This window comes from Squalius cephalus (assembly GCF_949319135.1).
Source record: "Squalius cephalus genome assembly, chromosome: 8".
In the NCBI taxonomy this organism is placed as follows: domain Eukaryota; kingdom Metazoa; phylum Chordata; class Actinopteri; order Cypriniformes; family Leuciscidae; genus Squalius; species Squalius cephalus.
This window is the reverse complement of record NC_137129.1, coordinates 36728812-36750302: the sequence shown is the minus strand read 5'-3', so window position 1 is coordinate 36750302 and position 21491 is coordinate 36728812. Positions and strand designations below refer to the sequence as shown.

Genomic DNA, 21491 nt, shown 5'->3' with positions numbered 1-21491 from the left:
TTTGCACTTGGTGACAGTCCTTAACTTTAATTATCATTTCCTTTTTAAATAACATTAATTTTATTAACATTTTGTATTTGCATATGCCTTTTATCCCAACCCCAAACCACGTGCATATTTTTTCAAAAATATTACCAATTTATTTAGTGGTAAAACTTGTTAATGAGAAAAAAAAATACTGAATGCACTATCAAGAAATGCACGTAGAAATTTACCGTTATGAAATGATACCTGAATAGCTTTTAACCCAGTGCCATATTGCCACCAGCTAGATAACCCCGAAATGGTAAAACTCCTGACCACTCTGTCTTTTACACAGGTGAATGTCTTTGGGTTTGGAGCTACAAGTAATGGAACCTGGCATCATTACTTTGACAAATCTCACACTCACTTTAAAGGCGGCCCTCATAAAGGAGACATTGAAAACAAAACAATGCATCAACTTCAGCACAGAAACAAGATTTCAATATATAAAGGGTATTGATAAAGAAAACTGTTCTTACATTTAATGAAGGATTTCAGGATGGATTAAGTTCTGAGATTGCTACAAAAATGAATGTTAAAATGAATAAATAAATTTCAGTGTCTTTAATATAAATGTTGTCTTCCAATGGCAATGTTTTGAGAGCTGTAGAATGTCCTACACTTTTTTTCCCATTTATAATCCCTTACTGTACACATTGTAAACATATATGTTGTTGATGTACTAATATATAAGACATATGGAATGTTAAAGTTTGTGGATCACTATCTTGTATTATAAAAAATAAATAAATAAAATTAAAAGGTTGAGACTTTGCATGCATGCATTTTGCAGAAGAACATTGTTTTGTTTGTGCTTAGGCTTTGCATAAGGGCGGATGAATCCGGTTTTCCTACTGCTCATAAAACATTCCCTACTAGGCTTAAGAGATATAACAGATGGAAAGGATCTCAAGGTGACTAGCTGAAGATGTGTAGCTTTACCCATTAATAGACACTGTACTTACTTAAGAATAAATTCCAGCACAGCGCTACAAATAACCCTTCACAATATAATGCTTTAAAATGAATTCTGTTAGAGTGAGTCCACTGAGGATGAGTTGTGTAGAATCCAAGTGCAGTTTTATTAAAGCAGGCTAAAAGTGAATGAATACAACATAAACAGAACAAAACAATGACCTGAACAAACTTGAAACTTGGCTTGAGCGTAAACTTGACACAGCATAAACTCATGAAGCTGCAGTTACACAAACAAAAGGCTCGTTTGAGATCAATCAATCAATGCATTTATAAAGCACAATTAAAACAACAGTGGTTGACCATTCTGCTGAATAATATCCTCCTGGGACCCAAGAATAGACTTTTGTCCACTGTAGTGGACATTATATTTTAGTGAATTTCTCTGACATCATACATGTCACATGACACAACCTGGGTGTCCTGTAAAGAGCACATTCAGGACTTTTCAGAGATACCAAATGTTTGGAGGTTTCACCATGAAAACAACTTCTCCTTGGTCTTTAAAAATGTCTGACATTAATTTAGTGATCAAATGTAGCATTCTTATGGAAATATGATAATATATTGTAATTATAATTTAAATTGGACTACTTTTCAAATTGTATTTCATAAAACAACATCTCAGGAAAATGTTAAGGGGTTTCAAATAAAAAAAAAATATTTTCTGTTACAGAACAGGGCATTGATTTCATACATGTCCACTGTAGAGGACATCAGGACTTAAATCATGTTTATCAGGCATTTTGTGAGACACAACAAGTGAATATGGAAATAAATTATACATCAATATTCCTATGAAATATTAGATATTATTATTAAAATGTTGACAATTATTACTCCAATTATTACACTTCTTTTTTCATTAAATGTTGCTCCAAGAACACATTAAGGTGCAAATTAGATACAGTTTATATATACATTGCATTGAATGGGAATATTAATTTATGGACATTTTACCCACATATTGCATAAAGTAAAATGGTGTACCAATTCATTCCGTTATTTCTTTCATAACATAGTTGAGAATAATCTTTATACAAATTTTGGTTGAAAAAATCCTGAAACCCCCAAATTTATTGGTGATTGAAAAAAAAAATCCCATTGTTTTTGCCTATACATATAATTTCATGTCATTTTATTTTTTAAACAACTTAGTCCTGGCGTCCACTACAGAGGACATAGCATAACTTATGAATAAAATATTATTTTGCAAAAATGTTTTTTTACCATTTGTTTATTGTGCTCTAAACAGTGTGATGACATGGAAAACAACTAAATTCAAAAAACTTTTTTTTTCTGGGTCCCAGGAGGATATAATTTAAAGGGATACTCCACTTTTTTTGGAAATAGGCTCATTTTACAACTTTTTACAACGGTAAAACTCAACTGTTTAACTCTGGAGGAGTTGTAAAATGAGCCTATTTCCAAAAAAAAGTGGAGTATCCCTTTAAAAGAAAACTAAAAGGCGTAAAACAATATGTATATTAGACACAAACACACAATTGATGTTAGACAAAATCTGCAATGAACTTTGCATGCTGGTTAAAAACGTGTCCGCGTGTGGTCTGACTGACTGACTGACTGACTTTATTGTCAAATAACTCTCGCGACAGCGTGGTGGCCATGTCGGATATTGCAGTCAAGAGCAGTTGCTCTCCACCGACAGCGCTGATCAAAAGCACGATGGAAAACGATTTGCTGACGACATTATTCACAAATAATTTATACACATAGGTTCTTGACGGCCTTAGCAAATAATGTTTTATAACAAAGTTCGGGAGGAACACGTTCAAATGATCTATCAGTTCATCACGTCATTCCAACCAGCAAAAAGTAATCAACATGTCTACCCAATCAACATGAGTGGAGGCCTATATGCCAAATATCTGATTATTTGTAAGTGTTGCACCTTTTCTTCAATTAAGAAAATAAAAAATGTAAAAAGATAAAAAGTTATTTATAATATCATGATTATGAAACTGCCTTATATGCAATTGTGTCAGTTAATTTTAACCTATAGGCCTAATAATAATAGATAATAGAATGAATGAGTTGAGAGAGATTTTTGAGAAAAATGAACATGTATCTGATATAGGCCTATCCAAAATGAATCTATATTGAATCGAATCGCAAGATAATGAATCGGAATAGAATAAAATCATGAAAAACCAGCCCTAATAAAAAACACAGTAGTCATGGTAAACTTTGTAACATGTTTTCAATAAACCTAATGAAATGTTTTGACATTCTCAGTCAGTACACTTCTTGTGATGCATTGTTTTAATAACCACAATTTTCAGGATCCACTTTTCTGAATTAGGGTTGTGCTGCAATAAAAACATATTTACACAGGCATATAAACGTGTAAAAATAGCTGCTTTGAAACAGCAATGCAAGGGAAATGACTCAGGAGCAAAGGTCAGTTCAGAAGAACTTTAGGTGGGGTTCTCTCCAGCCACCCTGGGCTTAGAAACAGCAGATGCGACAATTCAACGGGACTCTCCTGTCAGCAGGTATGTTTGAATCGCGTTTGTGTTCCTTTCAAACAAATAAAACCATGCACATAATCGCGCCTTGTTTGACCAAACAAGACATACTTGTTCCTTTATTGTTGTGGTAAAAGCAGATGAAGTGTATCTGTCACCACCTGTCTTTGATTTGTCTCAAACTGATCCGTACATTTGGTGCAGTAACGAGCGGCTGCGTTATTTTGGACTCAAACCCTTAACTAGGACTAATAGCAGTGTCGAGAGTACAATTACTTTAATAACACGGTTATAAAAACGGTTATATTACACGATCATTAAAATATTAAATTGTCATTAAACAATAAATTAATTTATTACACAAATGAGTGTCATTCTGTGATATTGTCTGGATGCATATAGGACATATGCTTATTATAAAGCAGATTGGTGAATCTGTAGTTATAGCTCAGCTATTTAAAGGAATGACAACCGTATTCCACAACTTAAACAGTGGTGATTGGCAAGTTGGCCTAAGAGCACAGTTATGATTGCTTAATGTTTTGTCTTGTTGGGCTTTTATCTTTTACCATATGTCACGTTTCAGTTTTTGTGTGGACTTTTTTTTTCAGTTTCTGTGTTCATTTGTTCTGTTTCCGTGTTCATTTGTTCTGTTTCCCGCCACTCTTTTGTTTCTATGGTTACTGTCAATATGAGTTAATTTGTCCCAGCTGTGTCTGATTAATTATCTCGTTTATGTTTGCTATTTAAGATGCACCCTTGCTTTCAGTCTTTGTCTGATTTCCGTTGTGTTAATGTGTATTTTCCCCGCCTGTCAGCTTGTTCCAGAGTGGTCGCAATGGAAGTGAATCAATCAATCAATCAATCAATCAATCAATCAATCAATCAAAACTAACTTTAGCTGGACAATAACTTTATCCTAGAGCTGTTGTAAAGCATAAACAATCTGTTACGGTAATTTCCTATTATCACTGTAAAGCTGCTTTGAAACATTCCCTATTGTTAAAAGCGCTATATAAATGAAGGTGACTTGACTTGACTCCAGAGAGTTATTATTAAAGTTTGCATCTTTGATCGGATTCTTTTCTATTCCTAAGAGAACCACAGTATGACAATATGCAGGACTTGCAAAATTAATTTACTATAGTGTATTTTATTGTATTAAATTGTGTACTGGCTACCAATTTTGCAAGGTAAAAGATAAAAGCCCAAAGTAGCCAGATGTTACGGGGCTCCAGCAGGGCTACCAAAATGCATCACAAAATCATTCCCATTAATTGCGGTTGGATCTCTCATTTCACGGTAAAACTCTCATTTCACGGTAAAACGAAACGAACGTGCGTCACTCTTTTCTTTTAGTTTTCAATAACAACGTCTACTTTGGCCCTGTCCCAAATGGCACCCTAAACGCTTGCGATCTTCCTCTGAGTCCGCACTTTCGTGACGTAATGCCGCTTTGACTGTCGGGAAGAAGTCTGCTGTAGAGCTCACATCAGTGTAGGTTCGGCAAAAGTGCGCATTGAGGGCGCATATCAACCCCAAAGGGGGCACTCACGAGCACCCTTCTGAAATCTGAAATAACTAAATGGGACATATGTTCTCATGGACTTAAAGGACACATGCATGCGTCAGCCATTGTAAGTCCACAAGACAGAAAGTGCATGTGAAGGCTGGATCCCAAATGGCACACTTCATGTGGACTTGCGGTCTCGTGGCCTTAAATTGTGCGTGCTCGCCAGGTGTACGAGTCCGTAGGGTGTCCTATCCGGCATTTCAGCGCTCAGAAGTGTGCTCGCGAGCGCCGCCTTTGTGCCCTCAATGCGGATTTCGGTGAAGCCCGCACTTTCGCACCCTCCACACGAGTTGTCTACCCAAGAATAATTGCGACCGCCCAATCAGATAACTGAGGAGTTTTGTGGCTGTTCGTCTTTCGGTGGAATGATGTCATCAAACCTGTCCCAAAATACACTCGCGTTCCCTCAAGGCCAGCGCCCCTTAGGTCTGCACTTTCTGATGTCACCAAGTGTGAACTCGAAGGAGGTCCACAAGGCCGGAGTGTGCCATTTGGGATCCAGCCATTGTGTGGCATTTGGGACAGGGCCTATCTCTTCAGGGAAACCCAATCAAGGAAAGCATATGCCTGGAGCACCTCCTACTAGTGGTCATTATGTAAAACACAATGGAAAAAAATCCTTAGATGTTGCTTAATAACTTAACAGCTTTAACTAAAAACATACACTATAGCTTAGCAGATTTTTTTCTGATAAAAGTGTTTTCCAACATAATGATGGAAATATTAATGCGTTTAAAGCATAATTTTTCGTCAGGCACTAATTTGCAGACTCTCAAGCTACGCAGTTGCGGGGTCCACTTGTTTAAAGCCCATGTTGCAGGTTAACCACCACTGTCGATTAATGGGTAAATCACTCAAGATATGTATATCATTTTTAAAATATCTCAAAAATGGTCTTAAAGACCAGTTTTTTACGTTTTTGGTATTAACGTTTTTTTTCCGCAATTCGGTGATGACGTCACGTTGGGGAGAAGTGGAGGAAAGGTAGCCTCAGCCTAGTATTATGGTGCGTTCAAGCCATCTTGTATAGATCGTATTTACGAGTTGAACGCACTTGAACGCCACCACAATGTCGTAAATACTTAATAATTAAATGCATGGTCCGAGGAGAATGAGTGGAGAGTTGGTGAAGTGTCCTGGTGAGTTGCTAGTCGTTATTGAGCAGCAGTGCACAATAACGACACATATATATATATATATATTTACTGTCTTTGAATAGCACCGAGTGAAAAATCAACATTTTCTTTATATCTAAGCAGTGATCATGACGTTAGTTCAGATAAGTACCGGTAACCTTTGTCATAGTGTCGTAGTACTGGTAAACTTTGTCTTTGTCATCTAGAAATAGAAGGCATCATGCTAGCTATATGGGCGTTTCTAAGCGTTTATCTCTTCCTCCGGTGAAAATGTTGTTGCAAACGTAGCCGCCGCGTGTCTGTCGCTGTGTTTGGCAGGTGCTTGTGTGGGCGCCGGCAGTGCCGTCCCATGGAAACTGCGTTGGAAAGCTTGTGCTGTAGGGAAGTGAGTGCGTTTTGGTCGCTGGTCGAGGAGCTCACCCCGCGACCAGATGTGACGTGCCTCACTCAGCATCCAGAGTTTTTACACCAGCACAAACACAGTAGTTCACCATTGTCAATCTACCTACTATATATTTCTATATATTTATCTATCTAGCTGTTAGCTAGTATCTATGCTAACGTTATGCTATCTGTCTGTCTGCCTATCTCTCTCTATACTAGTCTATCTATCTATCTGTCTGTCTTCCTGTCTATCTATATATCTAGTCTATATATCTATCTATATCTATGCATTTATCTATTTATCTATAATCTGCGCTATCTGAATACTCTCGTCTGCTACTCGTCTCTCTAGTCACTCTCAATGCTCTCAAGGCAGGCTTTGGTAAATTCTCTCCCCAACGTGATGTAATGCAATGCATTGTGGGGGAAAGGAGAGTCGTTGCAAACCGCTGTAAGATAGTACCTACTTTTTCGTATTATATTCCGTTTTGTGATACCCAACAACATAAAATACAATGGATAACAGTTTAAGCAGCAATGGAGGGAAATCTTACAATTTCAAAAAAAGAGGATTAAAAACAGAACACAAAGGAAGGAAAGAAAGAAAAGTACCATATGTGGGAGCATTTTACTCAAATAGTTAACCAGGATCAATCAAGTGTGATATGTAAAGTGTTGCATATGACAATAAATTATCAAAGCATATCCAGCCTTTGCTTTTGCTGAGCGTATTTAATGTTGCAGTGAGGGGAAACAGTGACGATGTAAGATTGTGTTTAGGTTATTAAGGAAATGTAATTTTGCCAAAGAAGAACTTGTGTGGTGTGGGTCGGGTGCTGATATCAAGCCTAAATCAGAGAAAGTCATATGTTCAGGTTTTTAACAGCGGATTCAGGTGACGTTAATCTGCACATCTTTAGTTGCGTTTACTTCTCTTCTTCTGTCTGCATCCACCTCTTGGGGAAAGACAGTTGGTGCTGCTGCCACTCCTTGTAATTTTACTTAATTTACTGTTGCTTAGTGATCGAGGCTGCATCCGAAATCGCATACTCTCTTTGAGTAGGTACTTATTTTGAAGAAGTAATTATTTCACAGCCCCTAAAAAGTTAGGGGCTTTAAACGCAAGATTTTGAAGTGTGCATAGTAAAGTGTCCATCGTAGGCACACTTCAAAATCTTGCCGGAAGAAGGTCATCCAGGTATTTTTTGCCTACTCTTTTATGAGTACTGTAAATTCGGACACACTTCATTTGTCACATACTGTTTTCTGCCTACTGTACAGTATGGAAGTATGCGATTTCGGATGCAGCCTGAGATTGCATGGGCAGTGGAGAAAATCGCTGACACTTTTTTTTTATTATTAATGCTTTCAACTCCTATCCAATTTTCTACATAAAAAAAAGGTTGTTGTTTTTTTCGGGTTAGGGTTAATTCAATTATTTTCAGGGCACCAAAATATGAAGAGAGCCTGCCCAAAGGCCCACCAGGGATTTTGATATTTTGCAAGCCCTGCTATGCCATGCAACCCACAAAAATAACTCTTTTTTTTCATCAGGAGAGTAGAGGAGCAAAGATGGGCATGTTATTGCATTATAGGTGGTCCTATATGACGGCTGTCATATGTGTGAACATAATCTGCATGCTCCTGGTGTTCCAAACCCCCGTGGATGAGTTCTCTACAGGCATATGTGCATGTAAAAACTGTGTCAGAGAGCAGACTCACAGTGCTTGGTTCAATGAACTCTATGATCTCTCTATTCAACCACTGCTCACCCGGGAAAATTACGTGCTCAGTGAAGATATCTTCAAGTATTGGAAGGTATTGATCTTACATTTCTTTAAGCCTTGCACAGTGATGAATTAAATAACTGTAAAATGACATTGAATCTTTTCCAAAAGCTGGCGGGATGCTATGTAGGCAGCATTTTAAGACAGCACAGTTGTGCTCACAACAAAGTTGTTCCAAAACATGGGCAGCATGATTATGTTCCCTTCTGATAAATTTTTTTGCTCACATTATTGCATAAGATGTCCCAGAATGCATTATGATGAGCTCAATGAAAGAAATCAATGCAAGATGATGGATTAATCCGTTTTGTTAGTCATTAAGTTTACTGTTTACCCCATATTTGCGTGTGCTATGCATTTTATTCTTATTATCTATTACTATAGTATCATGTCATTCCCTTGGCAACATGTTCACTGCAAATTCTATTGAATTAATTTAAGTAAAGTTTATCATGCTCTTCAGCTCACTAGGTTTTGGAACAGAAGGTCAGTGCAAGTGTGTCAACATTTGTTGATTACTAGTTTATCTTTGAACCTCAAAATACTAAAACCTCTTACATTGAAGTCTATTTTGCATGACGTTTCAGGGCCTTCAGAAAGATATGATCAAAAGGAACTACACAGTAGTGGTGGAGAAGATGTTTTCTCTCTTCCCAGATAAAACACAATACTTAGATGCTAGTCCAAAACGCTGCAGGACTTGTGCTGTGGTAGGAAACTCAGGGAACCTTAAAGGATCCAGTTATGGACATCTCATAGATCATCATGACTTTGTCATTAGGTAAAAAATGATATATAACCTAATTTGTTTGACTGTTTTCGTGAGACTCCTCACCTCTTGATTTCCAAAACATGATCAAAACTGTGTATTTGTTCGGTGTCACTTTTAGCCATAAACTTTGTAAGCTTTGCAGTCTGCTGTCGTTCTTTGCCCAGTAAAGCTTCTCTTCATAAGCTAAAAAAAAAACAAACACCATTTAAATGCATTTAAATTTGGTTGACGATGTCATTTTGTTTTTACATGATGATCTTTCACATGTTTCTTGACTCAGTCATGCTTTGTTAAGCCAGGATAAATAAGGGCCCAACAAAAGGTTATGAGAAGGATGTGGGTTTTAAGGCCACTCACCGGATTATCTATCCTGAGAGCGCTGTAGACGTGGACAAATCAACTTACCTGGTGCTTTCCCCATTCAAGATTCTGGATATGGAGTGGCTCATCAGTGCCTTCACCACTAAGAACATCACAAGGTGAGAAACAGATAATTGAGCAATGTTTCTCAATCTCAAATGGCTGATACACTCTTACAAATAAAGGTTCTTTGTTGGAATCTATGGTTCCATTAAGAACATTCATGGAACTTTCTATTTCACAAAAGGTTCTTAATAGTGGAAAATGGTTTACCAGATTATTAAAATGAAAATTAAAGATTATTAAAATAATTAAAAAAAAAATGTAAGAACTGTTTACCGAAAGGTTCTTTTAGGAACTCAAAATGGTTATTTATCATTGCTGCGAAGAAAGAGAAAAAAACCTTTTGGAAGCTTTATTTTTAGGAGAGTAACTGAGTTCTACTTGTATTGATACCCCAAAAGTGAAGTACGACATGTTCTTGGATCTACAACCTTGCTGGTCCTGGAACAACATTTATGTCAACCAATCATAATTTGGCTTTGGGTTGAGTTTGGGACTTGACTGACATTTAATCGATCTTTTGTTTCCCACGGATGGTAGCTGTAGTTAAAATTGGTGTGTGTAATTTATGCACCACCATCATCTTTAGCATTCCCATTCATCTCTTTGGCAGTTGCTTGACTGGTGTGGGAACCCATGGAATGCTAACATATAGCTTTCTTCAGGTATTGTAAACCTCCTTAATTTGAACAATGGCAGTTTTTAGGCCTTGCTTGAAAACCTTGTCATTATTTTTGCTATTGTAATGCTGCTATTGGTGCAGAAATTACAAATTCAGAGTTAGAGTTGGGGATAAGGTTAGAACTATCTAACCTAACCTTCATTTGCATGTATTGAAGACCAAGGATATGGTTAAAAAGAAGGTTTCTATGCACAAAGTCACATCCATTAAGGGTCAAACACTGGAGGGTGTGCTATCTTACAAATAATTGGGGACAATCATTGATTTGAAGTTGAGTTTTGAAGCCAACTGTGAAGATGTGTGTAAAAAGGGGCATCAACGTTTGTTCTTTTAAAGGAAACTTCAAAATGACAAAACACTGTTGATTCTGTTTTATCGTACTTTTATCAAATCAATTTGGTCAATTTGTCTTTTGGTGTCCTGGTACGGGAATTTATCTTTAAAGAGCTGGACCTCTATTAACCAAATTGTAAAATGGTCAATAGGTTGCAATAGGTTGACTGGGGAGCTGCCACTTAACCTGCATGCTTCACTGTATGCCAGGCAGGTACAGCGAACGGGTGTTTAAATTTTAAGTGACAGGCATCATCCCCTGTATTGTGAGTTCCAGCACCTTCCATCTAATTGACGGTTTAGAGTACCACAGTGTACAACAAAACTGTATAAGAACAGCTTTGTCCCTTTAGTGATTAATGAATAGTATAAGATGAAGTAATGGGTTTATTATAATGTTTTAGTGCTTAGTGTTGTTTTTATAGTGTTGTCTATTGTATTGTCTATGATGAGAAACAGCCTGAACTTGTTCTTAGACCTTGTTGCTCAGGCTCACTGAAACCTGATTTACCTATGGGTATAATATAAAGGAATATGGACGTGAATATATGTTTATTTGATATGTTGTACCAGGACAGCAAAAGATAACCAACAAATTCATCATGTTTTAATGGTACCTTATTATTACTTGTATGTCATTTTGCCCTTTTTTCTTGTCTTTAGAACTTACATAAAAGTCAGGCCGAGCATAAATGCCAACAGACATAAGGTGAGTGATGTTTTGACATTTTTAACATAGCTCAGATTATTGTGTCGTTCATGCGACATTTGGTTCAATGTAGAATCTGAACTGCATTGTTTTGTCATCTGGATAGAGGAGACCATAGGGGAGACTGACTTAACATACCAACTTGAGGCACGTTAAAGAATTTTTGGAATTTAGGGGAGCGAAGCTTATTTGTTTCAGGTTTTCACAAAACTGGTTTAGACTAGGGTTGTCAGTTTACACAATTGACAAGGGTCCGCATGGGGCTACATTATTCTCAACTATTGATCTTCAAAGTGTGTACTATTAGGTCATGTTACACCCTGACATCAGACACTTACCTGCTTTCATCACACATGAGGGATTTTTCCGTTTCTGTTAGTCCCGCATGGGTTGGCCTTGTCGCCATCAGCGTTTCAAAAGATGATGCGCATTATCTTAGATGATTTACTGAACGTGTTAAATTACTTGGATGACATTATTATATGGGGATGCACTGCTGAGGAGCTAGAACACTTGCCGAAAGCCGTTCTGCAACGTCTGCAGGATACAGGACTTCAAATTAATGCAGCAAAATGTCACTTCAAACAAACCAGCTTACAATTCCTGGGTCACAAATTCACAGCGCAGGGTATCAAGCCTGACAAGCAACAGCTGTCTGCACTTCTACAGGCCCTGGCTTCAACGGATGCTGTAAAGTTGCGCGCTTTCCTCGGCTTGCTGTCTTGGTAGCCTACAGTAAATTTATTCAGAATTTCACCTCTGTGGTTGAACCATTACGTGCCTGTTTCCGGAAGGATGCAGAGTTCTTCTGGTTGGAAGAAGCAAATATCAGCTTTTCTGAAGTCAAACAGTTATTAGTTGATAGTCCTGTTTTGGCCCTTTCTAACCCTGATCTGCCTACACTCATCTCAACTGACGCATCTGATTATGGCCTCGGGGCCGTTTTCTCATGCATACACCCTGATAACTCTGAACGCACCGTGGCTTTCGCATCAAGAACTCTCACTCCGGCCAAACGCAAATATTTGATGGTAGAAAAGGAAGCCCTCGCATGTGTTTGGGCTGTCGAGAAATGGAGGACATCCTTCAAAGTTTAAGGCAAAAACAAAAGTGCTGCATGGGGTATAAAATCTCGGTGCTCTTTGGTTGTGGGATAGTATATCTCTGAAGACAAGAATTCCAAGGCACTCGAATGTCAGTGAAAAAAGTTAAAAAGCCTTTATTTCATTCTTGGCTTGCTTTAAAAATAAAAGATGGAGGACATCCTTGTGGGGTTGGACGTTCAAATTGCATACAGACCATCAGGCATTAACCACTCTACTCACCACTAAAGATGGAGACTGCGCAGGAATGCATATTGCGCACTGGGCTGCATACTTGCTGTTTCAATTACGAAGTGATCTACCGACCAGGCTGTCACAACTTGTGTAAGTTGCACGCACAGATACAGCGAGGCTATACCTGTGTCATTACGTCATTGGTTAGTGATGCTCGTGCATGAGCGACAACAGGGCATCATGCGCACAAAGCAGCGACTACGCGACTTATACTGGCGGCCGTGGATAAATGAGTCGTTCACACGCTTTATCTCATCATGTCAGCTGTGTCAGGCTTCAGACAAAACCGCTAAAATACATTCTGCCCCACTTCAGCCTTTGCCCTTTCCGGCTGAGTCATGGAGAAAATTAGCAATGGATATATTGGGCCCATTCAAGTCGGCTACCTGGGATTGCCACTATGCCCTTACTCTAATGGGCTACCATAATAAATGGCCTGAAGTTGCATTCGTGTCCATGGATAACGGACCTCAATTTACAGCTGCGGAATTCTCGGCCTTTCTTGAAGCGAGGGACATCGTGGGACATGCTCTGTTGGCAGCTGGGTGGTATACCGGGACATCACTCATGTGCGCACGCCGGTATACCACCCAGCTGCCAACAGAACAATTGAGCGCTTCCATAGAGTGTTCAAGACTTGCATTCAGTCTGCAATAATTCAGTCAAAACCATGGAAAATGACTGTCACAGAATTTATCCACATCTATAGAGCAACTCCTCATTCCAGTACTGGCATAACTCCTTTTGAATCGCCTTGATGTCAAGTGGATCTACCAGAGCCGATGTGGCTGATTGGCTTATGCAGCCACCTCAGGAGCAGGTCAATTTACCCAGTTCTTGGCCTCAGCATGTGAGGTACTCTTCAAGATGGTTAAAAGAATTTGTGCATTGAAAGACAAAAGACAACTGTTTGAATTTGAAGCCTGCTGTTATATTGGATATTTCTTGAATTCTATTCTTAGTAGTGCCTTCGGAGTAAATAAAGAAATTGATTTTGGATATCTGAGTAACAGATATATGTGTTCTAATGGGAATTTCTAAGGAGAAGTGGTCTTGAGTAAAAGATGAATTTGTTATATTGTTTTGACACTGGGTGACAGGGGGGTAAGAAGGGAAGTGTAAGTGAAGTGTTCGGTAGAGTAGCCTATATTGTTGTGCTGTTGCATAATACGATTAAAAGTATCGTACTATGTCGTACTGCTCTGTTTCTAATTTCATCTGCACAAGACACAACAGTTCACTCATTTTGAGCCTGGTTTTAAAATTTAAGTAGAGAAAAACACTGTTAATGAGAAGACGAGCATATAGGACTGCTGCAGGTTAGTGGATAAATATATTTAGCCTATTTATTATTCAGAATGCACTGTTGGAGATCATTATGCATTGTTTTAATCAATTGGCATCCATAAAACGTAGTGATAATCTGCATTCTCATGTATGTAGGTGCTCTGAACGCTCTAACCGGAAACTCCCGATATGTACTAAGTAGAACGCAGAAGTAGTTGTGCAAGTAGTCTATTGAATGATCAGTGTGAAACGTGAATAAAGATAACCCAGGATTCCGTTTACCCGGGGTTTAGAATGAACTATTTCAAGTGTGAAAAGGCCTAAAAGTGATTAGCGTGTGTTGTTCTCGTAGGTGATGATTCTACATCCTGCTTTCATTAAGTATGTCCATGAGACATGGTTGCTGAAAAGGGGCAAATATCCATCCACTGGCTTCCTCGCTATTGTATTTGCCCTGCACATCTGTGACCAGGTAATTTTTTTTATTTTAATTTGAATACATTTTATTATTGTATGGAAATTTTAGCCTTCTTTTTTGTACAGGTTTCTACATTTGGGTTTGGTGCTGACCAATATGGAAACTGGTATCACTACTTTGAGAGAACCTCACATAACGTCCGTACCGGCGCACATAGTGGCAGCTTTGAGTTTGACACCATGATGCAACTGTACTTGGAAAACAAAATTCAGGTGTTCAGAGGGAAATAACAAGATGTGAACAAATTTGTCATGCAAAGCTGGTTTTGCAAATATGCAAAATGCAATACTGTGTGTTTAAAGCACATACCTCACTGTCATACCACCTCAAATTCACTGCTAGGCATCCTTTGAATGTTTAGTCACGGTGTTTAGTCCTTTTGTGAAGGTGCACGGTTAAAGGGTTAGTTAACCCAAAAATGAAAATTCTGTCAGTAATTACTCACCCTCATGTTGTTCCAACCGCGTAAGACCTTCGTTCATCTTCGGAACACAAATTAAGATATTTTTGATGAAATCTGAGCCAAGTCTGAATCCTCCATAGGCTGCTATGTGACCGAAACTTGCTGGCCCAGAAATGTTATTAAAGAGATCGTTAATATAGTCCAAGTGACTCCAGTGGCTCAATCTTAAGTATATCAAGCGACGAGAATACTTTTTGTGCGCAAAAACAAACAAAAATAACGACTTTATTCCACTATTCATTTCCTTCTCTCTGGACCTCTAGTTGATTCGCGTAGTGTTTTTGCGCAGCGCGTCTGTGTACACGTCACCACGTAGGCTCACTATTGGCCGACGCCGGTCATGTGTGTGATACGTGATGACATGTACACAGACGCGCAGCGCAAAAACACTACGAGGCCCAGAGAGAAGGAAATGAAAAGTGGAATAAAGTCGTTATTTTTGTTTGTTTTTGCGCACAAAAAGTATTCTCGTCGCTTGATATACTTAAGATTGAGCCACTGGAGTCACTTGGACTATATTAACGATCTCTTTAATAACATTTCTGGGCCAGCAAGTTTCGGTCACATAGCAGCCTATGGAGGATTCAGACTTGGCTCAGATTTCATCAAAAATATCTTAATTTGTGTTCCGAAGATGAACGAAGGTCTTACGCGGTTGGAACAACATGAGGGTGAGTAATTACTGACAGAATTTTCATTTTTGGGTGAACTAACCCTTTAACACATTTTGTTTTTGATGGATCTTCATGAATGTACATTTTAACAATGTGCCAAAGTTGTGATTAATATGTTTATGCCAAATTATGTTTTATGGTTATAGCTTGTGCTGTATATATATTGTAAGTAAATGAAAGTAGAGAAGTCAAGATGTTAAGAACAATCTGCATTTTTAATATTTGATAGGAATTGTTACATTTGTCCTTTTTTTTTTTTTTTTTTTACTTTTAAAAAACTTTTGTTGGAAATGATTTCAAATTATACACTATAAATATACATTTAAACTTTTTATTTATGTTTTTGTTTTTAGCAATTCAATGATTTGAAAGAAATCCTTGCGTGACAATGTAGCATACCAAAGAGGTCAACCTGAAAACATTCAAAACAGGTTTTTCTGAAGGGTGTGTAAGTATATGAAACCACTCTTCAAACAGACAGCAGCTTGTTGACAGGGAATTAAGTATAAGTACCGTTCAAAAGTTTGGGGTCAGTAAGATTTTTTATGTTTTTAAAAGAAGTATCTTCTGCTCACCAAGGCTGCATTTATTTGATTAAAAATACAAACAAAAACAGTAATATTGTGAAATATTATTCCAATTTAAATCAGCTGTTTTCTATGTGAATATACAGTAAAGTGTCATTTATTCCTGTGATCAAAGCTGAATTTTCAGCATCATTACTCCAGTCTTCAGTGTCACATGATCCTTCAGAAATCATTCTATTATAATGATTTGATGCTCAAGAAACATTCATTATTATTATCAATGTTGAAAACAGTTGTGTACATTTTTTTTTTTTTTTTTTTTTTTCAAAATTCTTTGATGAATAGAAAGTTCAAAAGAACAGCATTTATCTGAAATCTAAAGCTTTTGTAACATTAAACACTACCGTTCAAAAGTTTGGGGTCAGTAAGAATTTTAATTTTATTTTTTGGGGAAAGAAATAAATTAAATCAATACTTTTATTCATCAAGGATGAGTTAAACTGATCAAAAGTTACAGTAAAGACATTTATAATGTTAGAAAATATTCTATTTTAAATAAATGCTATATTCTTTTGAACTTTCTATTCATCAAAGAATTTTGAAAAAAAAATTGTACACAACTGCATCAAATCATCATATTAGAATGATTTCTGAAGGATCATGTGACACTGAAGACTGGAGTAATGATGCTGAAAATTAAGCTTTGATCACAGGAATAAATTACAGTTTAAAATATATTCAAATAGAAAACAGTCATTTTAAATTGTCAATATATTTCACAATATTACTGTTTTTTTATTATTGTTTTTTATCAAATAAATGCAGCCTTGGTGAGCAGAAGATACTTCTTTTAAAAACAATAAAAATCTTACTGACCCAAACTTTTGAACGGTAGTGTATGTGTAACAGGTACACTGAAAAACAATTATTTGTTGAAATGAATACAATTTTTTATCGTAAGTGGTTGCAATCAATTGATTTTATCTACATTTAAACAAATGCATTAAGTTGAACTTAATCAATTTTATTTAGTCACATTAGTATAAAAAATAGTAATTCCACTCCTATTTATGTTACTTGCTTAAATTATTGATTTTTTATTTATTTATTTTGAGTGTTCAAAATTATCCAGCTTAATCTACTAGTTAAACATATACAGCAGTATTTAATTGACAGTATGAGAGGTTGTTAAACATCTTTCAAATACACACAGAAATGACTTTGTTTTAATCTTATCTTATCTTATCTTATGACTGCATGTTTAATAACAGTTGTTAAATGTTAACTCACATTGTACAATTGGCCACACAAATATCCAGGATATCAACATTGCCCTAATGTGGTAGGCCACAGTACATTTTATATATATATATATATATATATATATATATATATATATATATATATATATATATATATATATATATAGTTACAGGCAACAGTACATTTGTTTGTGAATCATTAAAATATTCATGCTAAAAACGAAGTGTTTACATTTCATGCAACAAATTGCAATTTGAATGGTCGTTTCAATGGTATGAGTTTTTGAATGTTACTTATGAACTAAATATAGAGGTCTTCAAAGGAAAATAAAGTGCAAGGTACAGGCCGTGACATCTTAACAAATTTCATGATAAACCTGAACATCCATGCCTGCTGCAAAATTACAGCATTAAGGGGGTCGCACACCGGACGAGAAGCGCAACGCCGCATCGCGACTAGGACAACTCGAGGTATCGCACACCGGACGCACACTTTCTCATGGCCAGCAATATTGTTATGTTTATGGTCATTATGGAATTAAGATAATGTCTACTGTGTTATGATTGTACTGTACTATTAAATACAGTCGTTACTAAGTCTGCAAAACACTTTACCTCAGAGCGATCGTTAACTGAATGAATTGAGAATATCACCTGAAAATCCGATAACATCAGCAATTTTCATTCAACCAACTGATTTCTGTAAATGAATGTAAAACTAAATGTAGCCTATACTGCAGCACAGAATTAAGTCAGTAGCCTAACGACGATTTCAGACAAATAGCCTACATGTAGGCTACTAAATCAGTGGCGGCTGCTGGTCTTTTTTTCTGCCCAACGTTCCTTTTCAAGAAAATGCTCTGTGACCCTGTCGTACAACTTGGCGTCTTTTCCAGTGACTTGACCAGTGTCCTCTCAATGGCCGGCAGAGTTAGGCATAAATGTATAAATGTAATAATAATATAATAAAGGTATAAATAATAATAATAATATATATATATATTTAATTATTTTAATATTTTTTTTAATTATTACTAATAATATTATAACAAATATAATAAGTAATAATATAATAAAGGTATAAATGTATAATTGTGTGAAATGTATTATGAAAATTGGCTAGCAATTTTGGCAAGCAAATACCAAGAAATAGGTAGCAGCAGTTTGTCTTCGACTATCACTTGAAAAATCCGCGATGGGGCTGAGCTTCAGCGGCAGCGACTTTTTATTGTATGAAATCGCTGTCAATCAAAAGGAGATGCAGCCTTTGAACAGACCCTCCAATCATCACGCAGAAGCCCGGAGTCCAGGCCAGCCCACTCCCCATTCACCCCCAGAGACGCTGAGCGTCCGTGGTCGGGACATAATCGCAGCATTTATCCAATGACCGTCTATAGTTTCGAGGCGCTGAAAAAAACAGTTCGAAGCAGCCCCATTGAAGTCAATGGACGCTGTGCTTCAACAGGGAAATGCACTGTGACGCTACGGGAATGCATGAGAAGGAAATCGAGTCAGCCGACCTACTATATATGTAACTGATTCTGAACGAACTCGTCTTTGAGATTAACGTTTTCTAATGCATTTTAGTCAATAAAATGTTAACACAATAGTACATATTTGACCATTAATTTTTTGACATTATAGGGGAAGCCGAGCTTCCCTTTCAGTCTTAAAGAAATCCCCACTGATGTAAATGTAATATAAAACTATGTAATATTGTCTCTCTGTGGCGCGGCAGGATTTCGAACAAGGTCCTGAGCTGTTACTGGGCGCCGCCGGTGTGTGTACACTCATAGAGAATAATGTGTTTGATCTCCTCAAGAATCATTTCTCCGTCAACAACAACTCCAATATCGTCATAGTCTCCAAGAACTCCTCTTTTCTTTTTTCCATGCTGATGTTGTCAGGTCAGTCAAGAAGTCATCTCTTTGACTGTCCTACATATTTAAATAAAAAGAAACTGTTATTAGACATTATTTTTTTATTCATAACTGTTTGTCAAGTCTATACAATGAACAGTATTTTTAAATTAACTTTTTACACAACAGACAACTGATGGACTCATACACAACTATTAAAAAGGGCGCAAACATTAAATGATGCCCAAGAAGGAAAGTTGATTCATCAAGAGCCATTTTTTTATTTTTATTTAAATAATATGTTTCATTTAGTGCTGCACATCAGAAGCTACAGAATATACTTTGTTTCAGAGAAAACCAAAGTACAATTTACCCTGATCTTAATTGTGTTGCCTTCTTGAACATTGGTGAACGTTTAAACCTTTGTAAGAGCTGTTTATGAGTATGTCAGTGTGAAAAGATTGATCTCAGAATCAGACTCACTCCTTGAAAGTGTTCAAATATAAAGAGAATATGCTGGAAAAGCAAGAGCTGAAGAAGAAACAGTGGGCAGTTTAACTGATAAGATATTTCACGAGTTCACACTTACTCATAGAGGGGTTAAAGTTTAATGAGTATTTGGCGTGCTGTCTGGGGGAGGGCTCCAAGCTCAGAGTTCAGAATTCATTTTTAACCTGAAAAGTTTAAATCCATGCAACCACTTTTTAAAGGTTGATCAAACTAATTATTTTAAGTTAGAACAAACTAACAAAACTAATATGTATAGGTTAAAGTAAATTAATTATTTTAGGTTGGAACAAACTAATTATTTTAAGTTAAAACAAATGCTTTTAATACATTTTTATCAATGACTACTCAGAAAACTTTCCTTTAGAACACATTTATATTTATTGTTCAATAATCTGACAACACTGAACATCTGTTTCAAATGTATGAAGATTAACAGTCTGCTTCACACAAAAATACTTTGAGCCCACAAATTTGTTACAAATTAACCAAATCATCACTTGATGACATCACATTAGTAGTAATATAAAATTAGGAAGGTTTGTCCTGACAGAACACATTGCACCATAAAACATTCTAAAATACAATTAAATGTTATGACAGTATTGTATACCCGTTTCAAATGTATATGATGATGAACAGTCTCTTTCAGCTGAACACCAGAGACAAATCCTGGAACTGCTCCTCAGACAGTGAGCAGTGGAACTCCTAAGAAATGACAGAGTTTCTGATACAGAGCTGTAAGCTCTACATTTAAATACAACTAATTTATATGTAATAGCTCAAACAAAACTCTGAGCCCACAAAGTTGGTGGCTTCAAGTATCAGTCACTTGACTGAATCACTAGTTTGAAACATTGAACTAGGAAAAGTTTTCTGACAGGAAACATTATCCAAATGATTTTCTTTAATGACTTGTGTGAATCTCTCCAGTTCTCAATATAGCAAGTTCCTGGCCCTCTCCATTGGTCTGAAAATCTAAACTCTTTCATACAAATCTGTGCATATGCTGAAAACACTGCAATCAGTCTCTCCAGTTGTCCATAACACTTGGCCTACTTTGGCCTTTGAGGCTGGTAGCCATGTAAATGCTGCAGTGAAAATGCAGCCTTGTAAGTGCAACCTCTTATAAAAAGGATCCAAAGTCTTGGCTGTAAAAACACCATAAAATTTAACCACAAATGGAAAATAAAATCAAGCAAGTCTGTGCAACTTCTGTTGCTCTGCCTACTCTGTGCTGTACAGCTGGGTGGTCAGTCTAGTGACTTTTGGGGTCATCTTTTTTCCATCAAGCTCCATCAGGACCTTTTGCACAAATTCAAAGGTGAACTGCAGCCTTTTCGGATATTTTAGGTTATAAGTGTGTATGAGTCCAAAGACCATGGCAAAAGTGGTTGAAACCGAGGGCAACTCATTCAGGACCTCTGTTCCTTCAATGACAATTTTAATGTCTTTGGGTGGATGGAGAGGATCCTCTTTCCCAGTGATAAAGACCGCCATGGTTGTCTGCTCCAGTTCTTCAACCTTTTTTTCCTGCATAAAAAAGAAAGAGAAAATAAGTAGTTTCAGAAATCTCCCGATTTCATGTTAGATCATAATGTGCCAAGCTCTTATACACTCTAAACTTTCAAAACTTGAATAGGAGCAAATCAAACGAATCAAATATTTATTACAAGGGGTGTTACTAGATTAAAAGTGACGAGATTTGTCTGGTTAGAAGCTGTCTCATGATTCACGCAATTCACATTTTATCACATGCTGTCACGTGACATCAAATTATCTCACAGTAAATAAAACAAATGTATAACTG

At 36.9% G+C, this 21491-nt stretch overlaps 1 protein-coding gene across 1 annotated transcript in view; it reads left to right on the top strand.

The window, feature by feature from the left end:
* Positions 1–14728, top strand: part of LOC307163328 (CMP-N-acetylneuraminate-beta-galactosamide-alpha-2,3-sialyltransferase 1-like) — a gene marked incomplete at its 5' end in the record, with an annotated part of 148619 nt that extends 133891 nt beyond the window's left edge. Inside the window, 6 exons of the mRNA XM_079879363.1 lie at positions 8136–8399; positions 8956–9149; positions 9440–9619; positions 11242–11287; positions 14264–14383; positions 14455–14728. Of these exons, the coding sequence (XP_079735489.1) occupies positions 8136–8399; positions 8956–9149; positions 9440–9619; positions 11242–11287; positions 14264–14383; positions 14455–14619 (969 nt within the window). The 3' untranslated portion in view covers positions 14620–14728. The remainder of the gene's footprint in view (positions 1–8135; positions 8400–8955; positions 9150–9439; positions 9620–11241; positions 11288–14263; positions 14384–14454) is intronic.
* Between the last annotated feature and the right edge of the window lie 6763 nt (positions 14729–21491).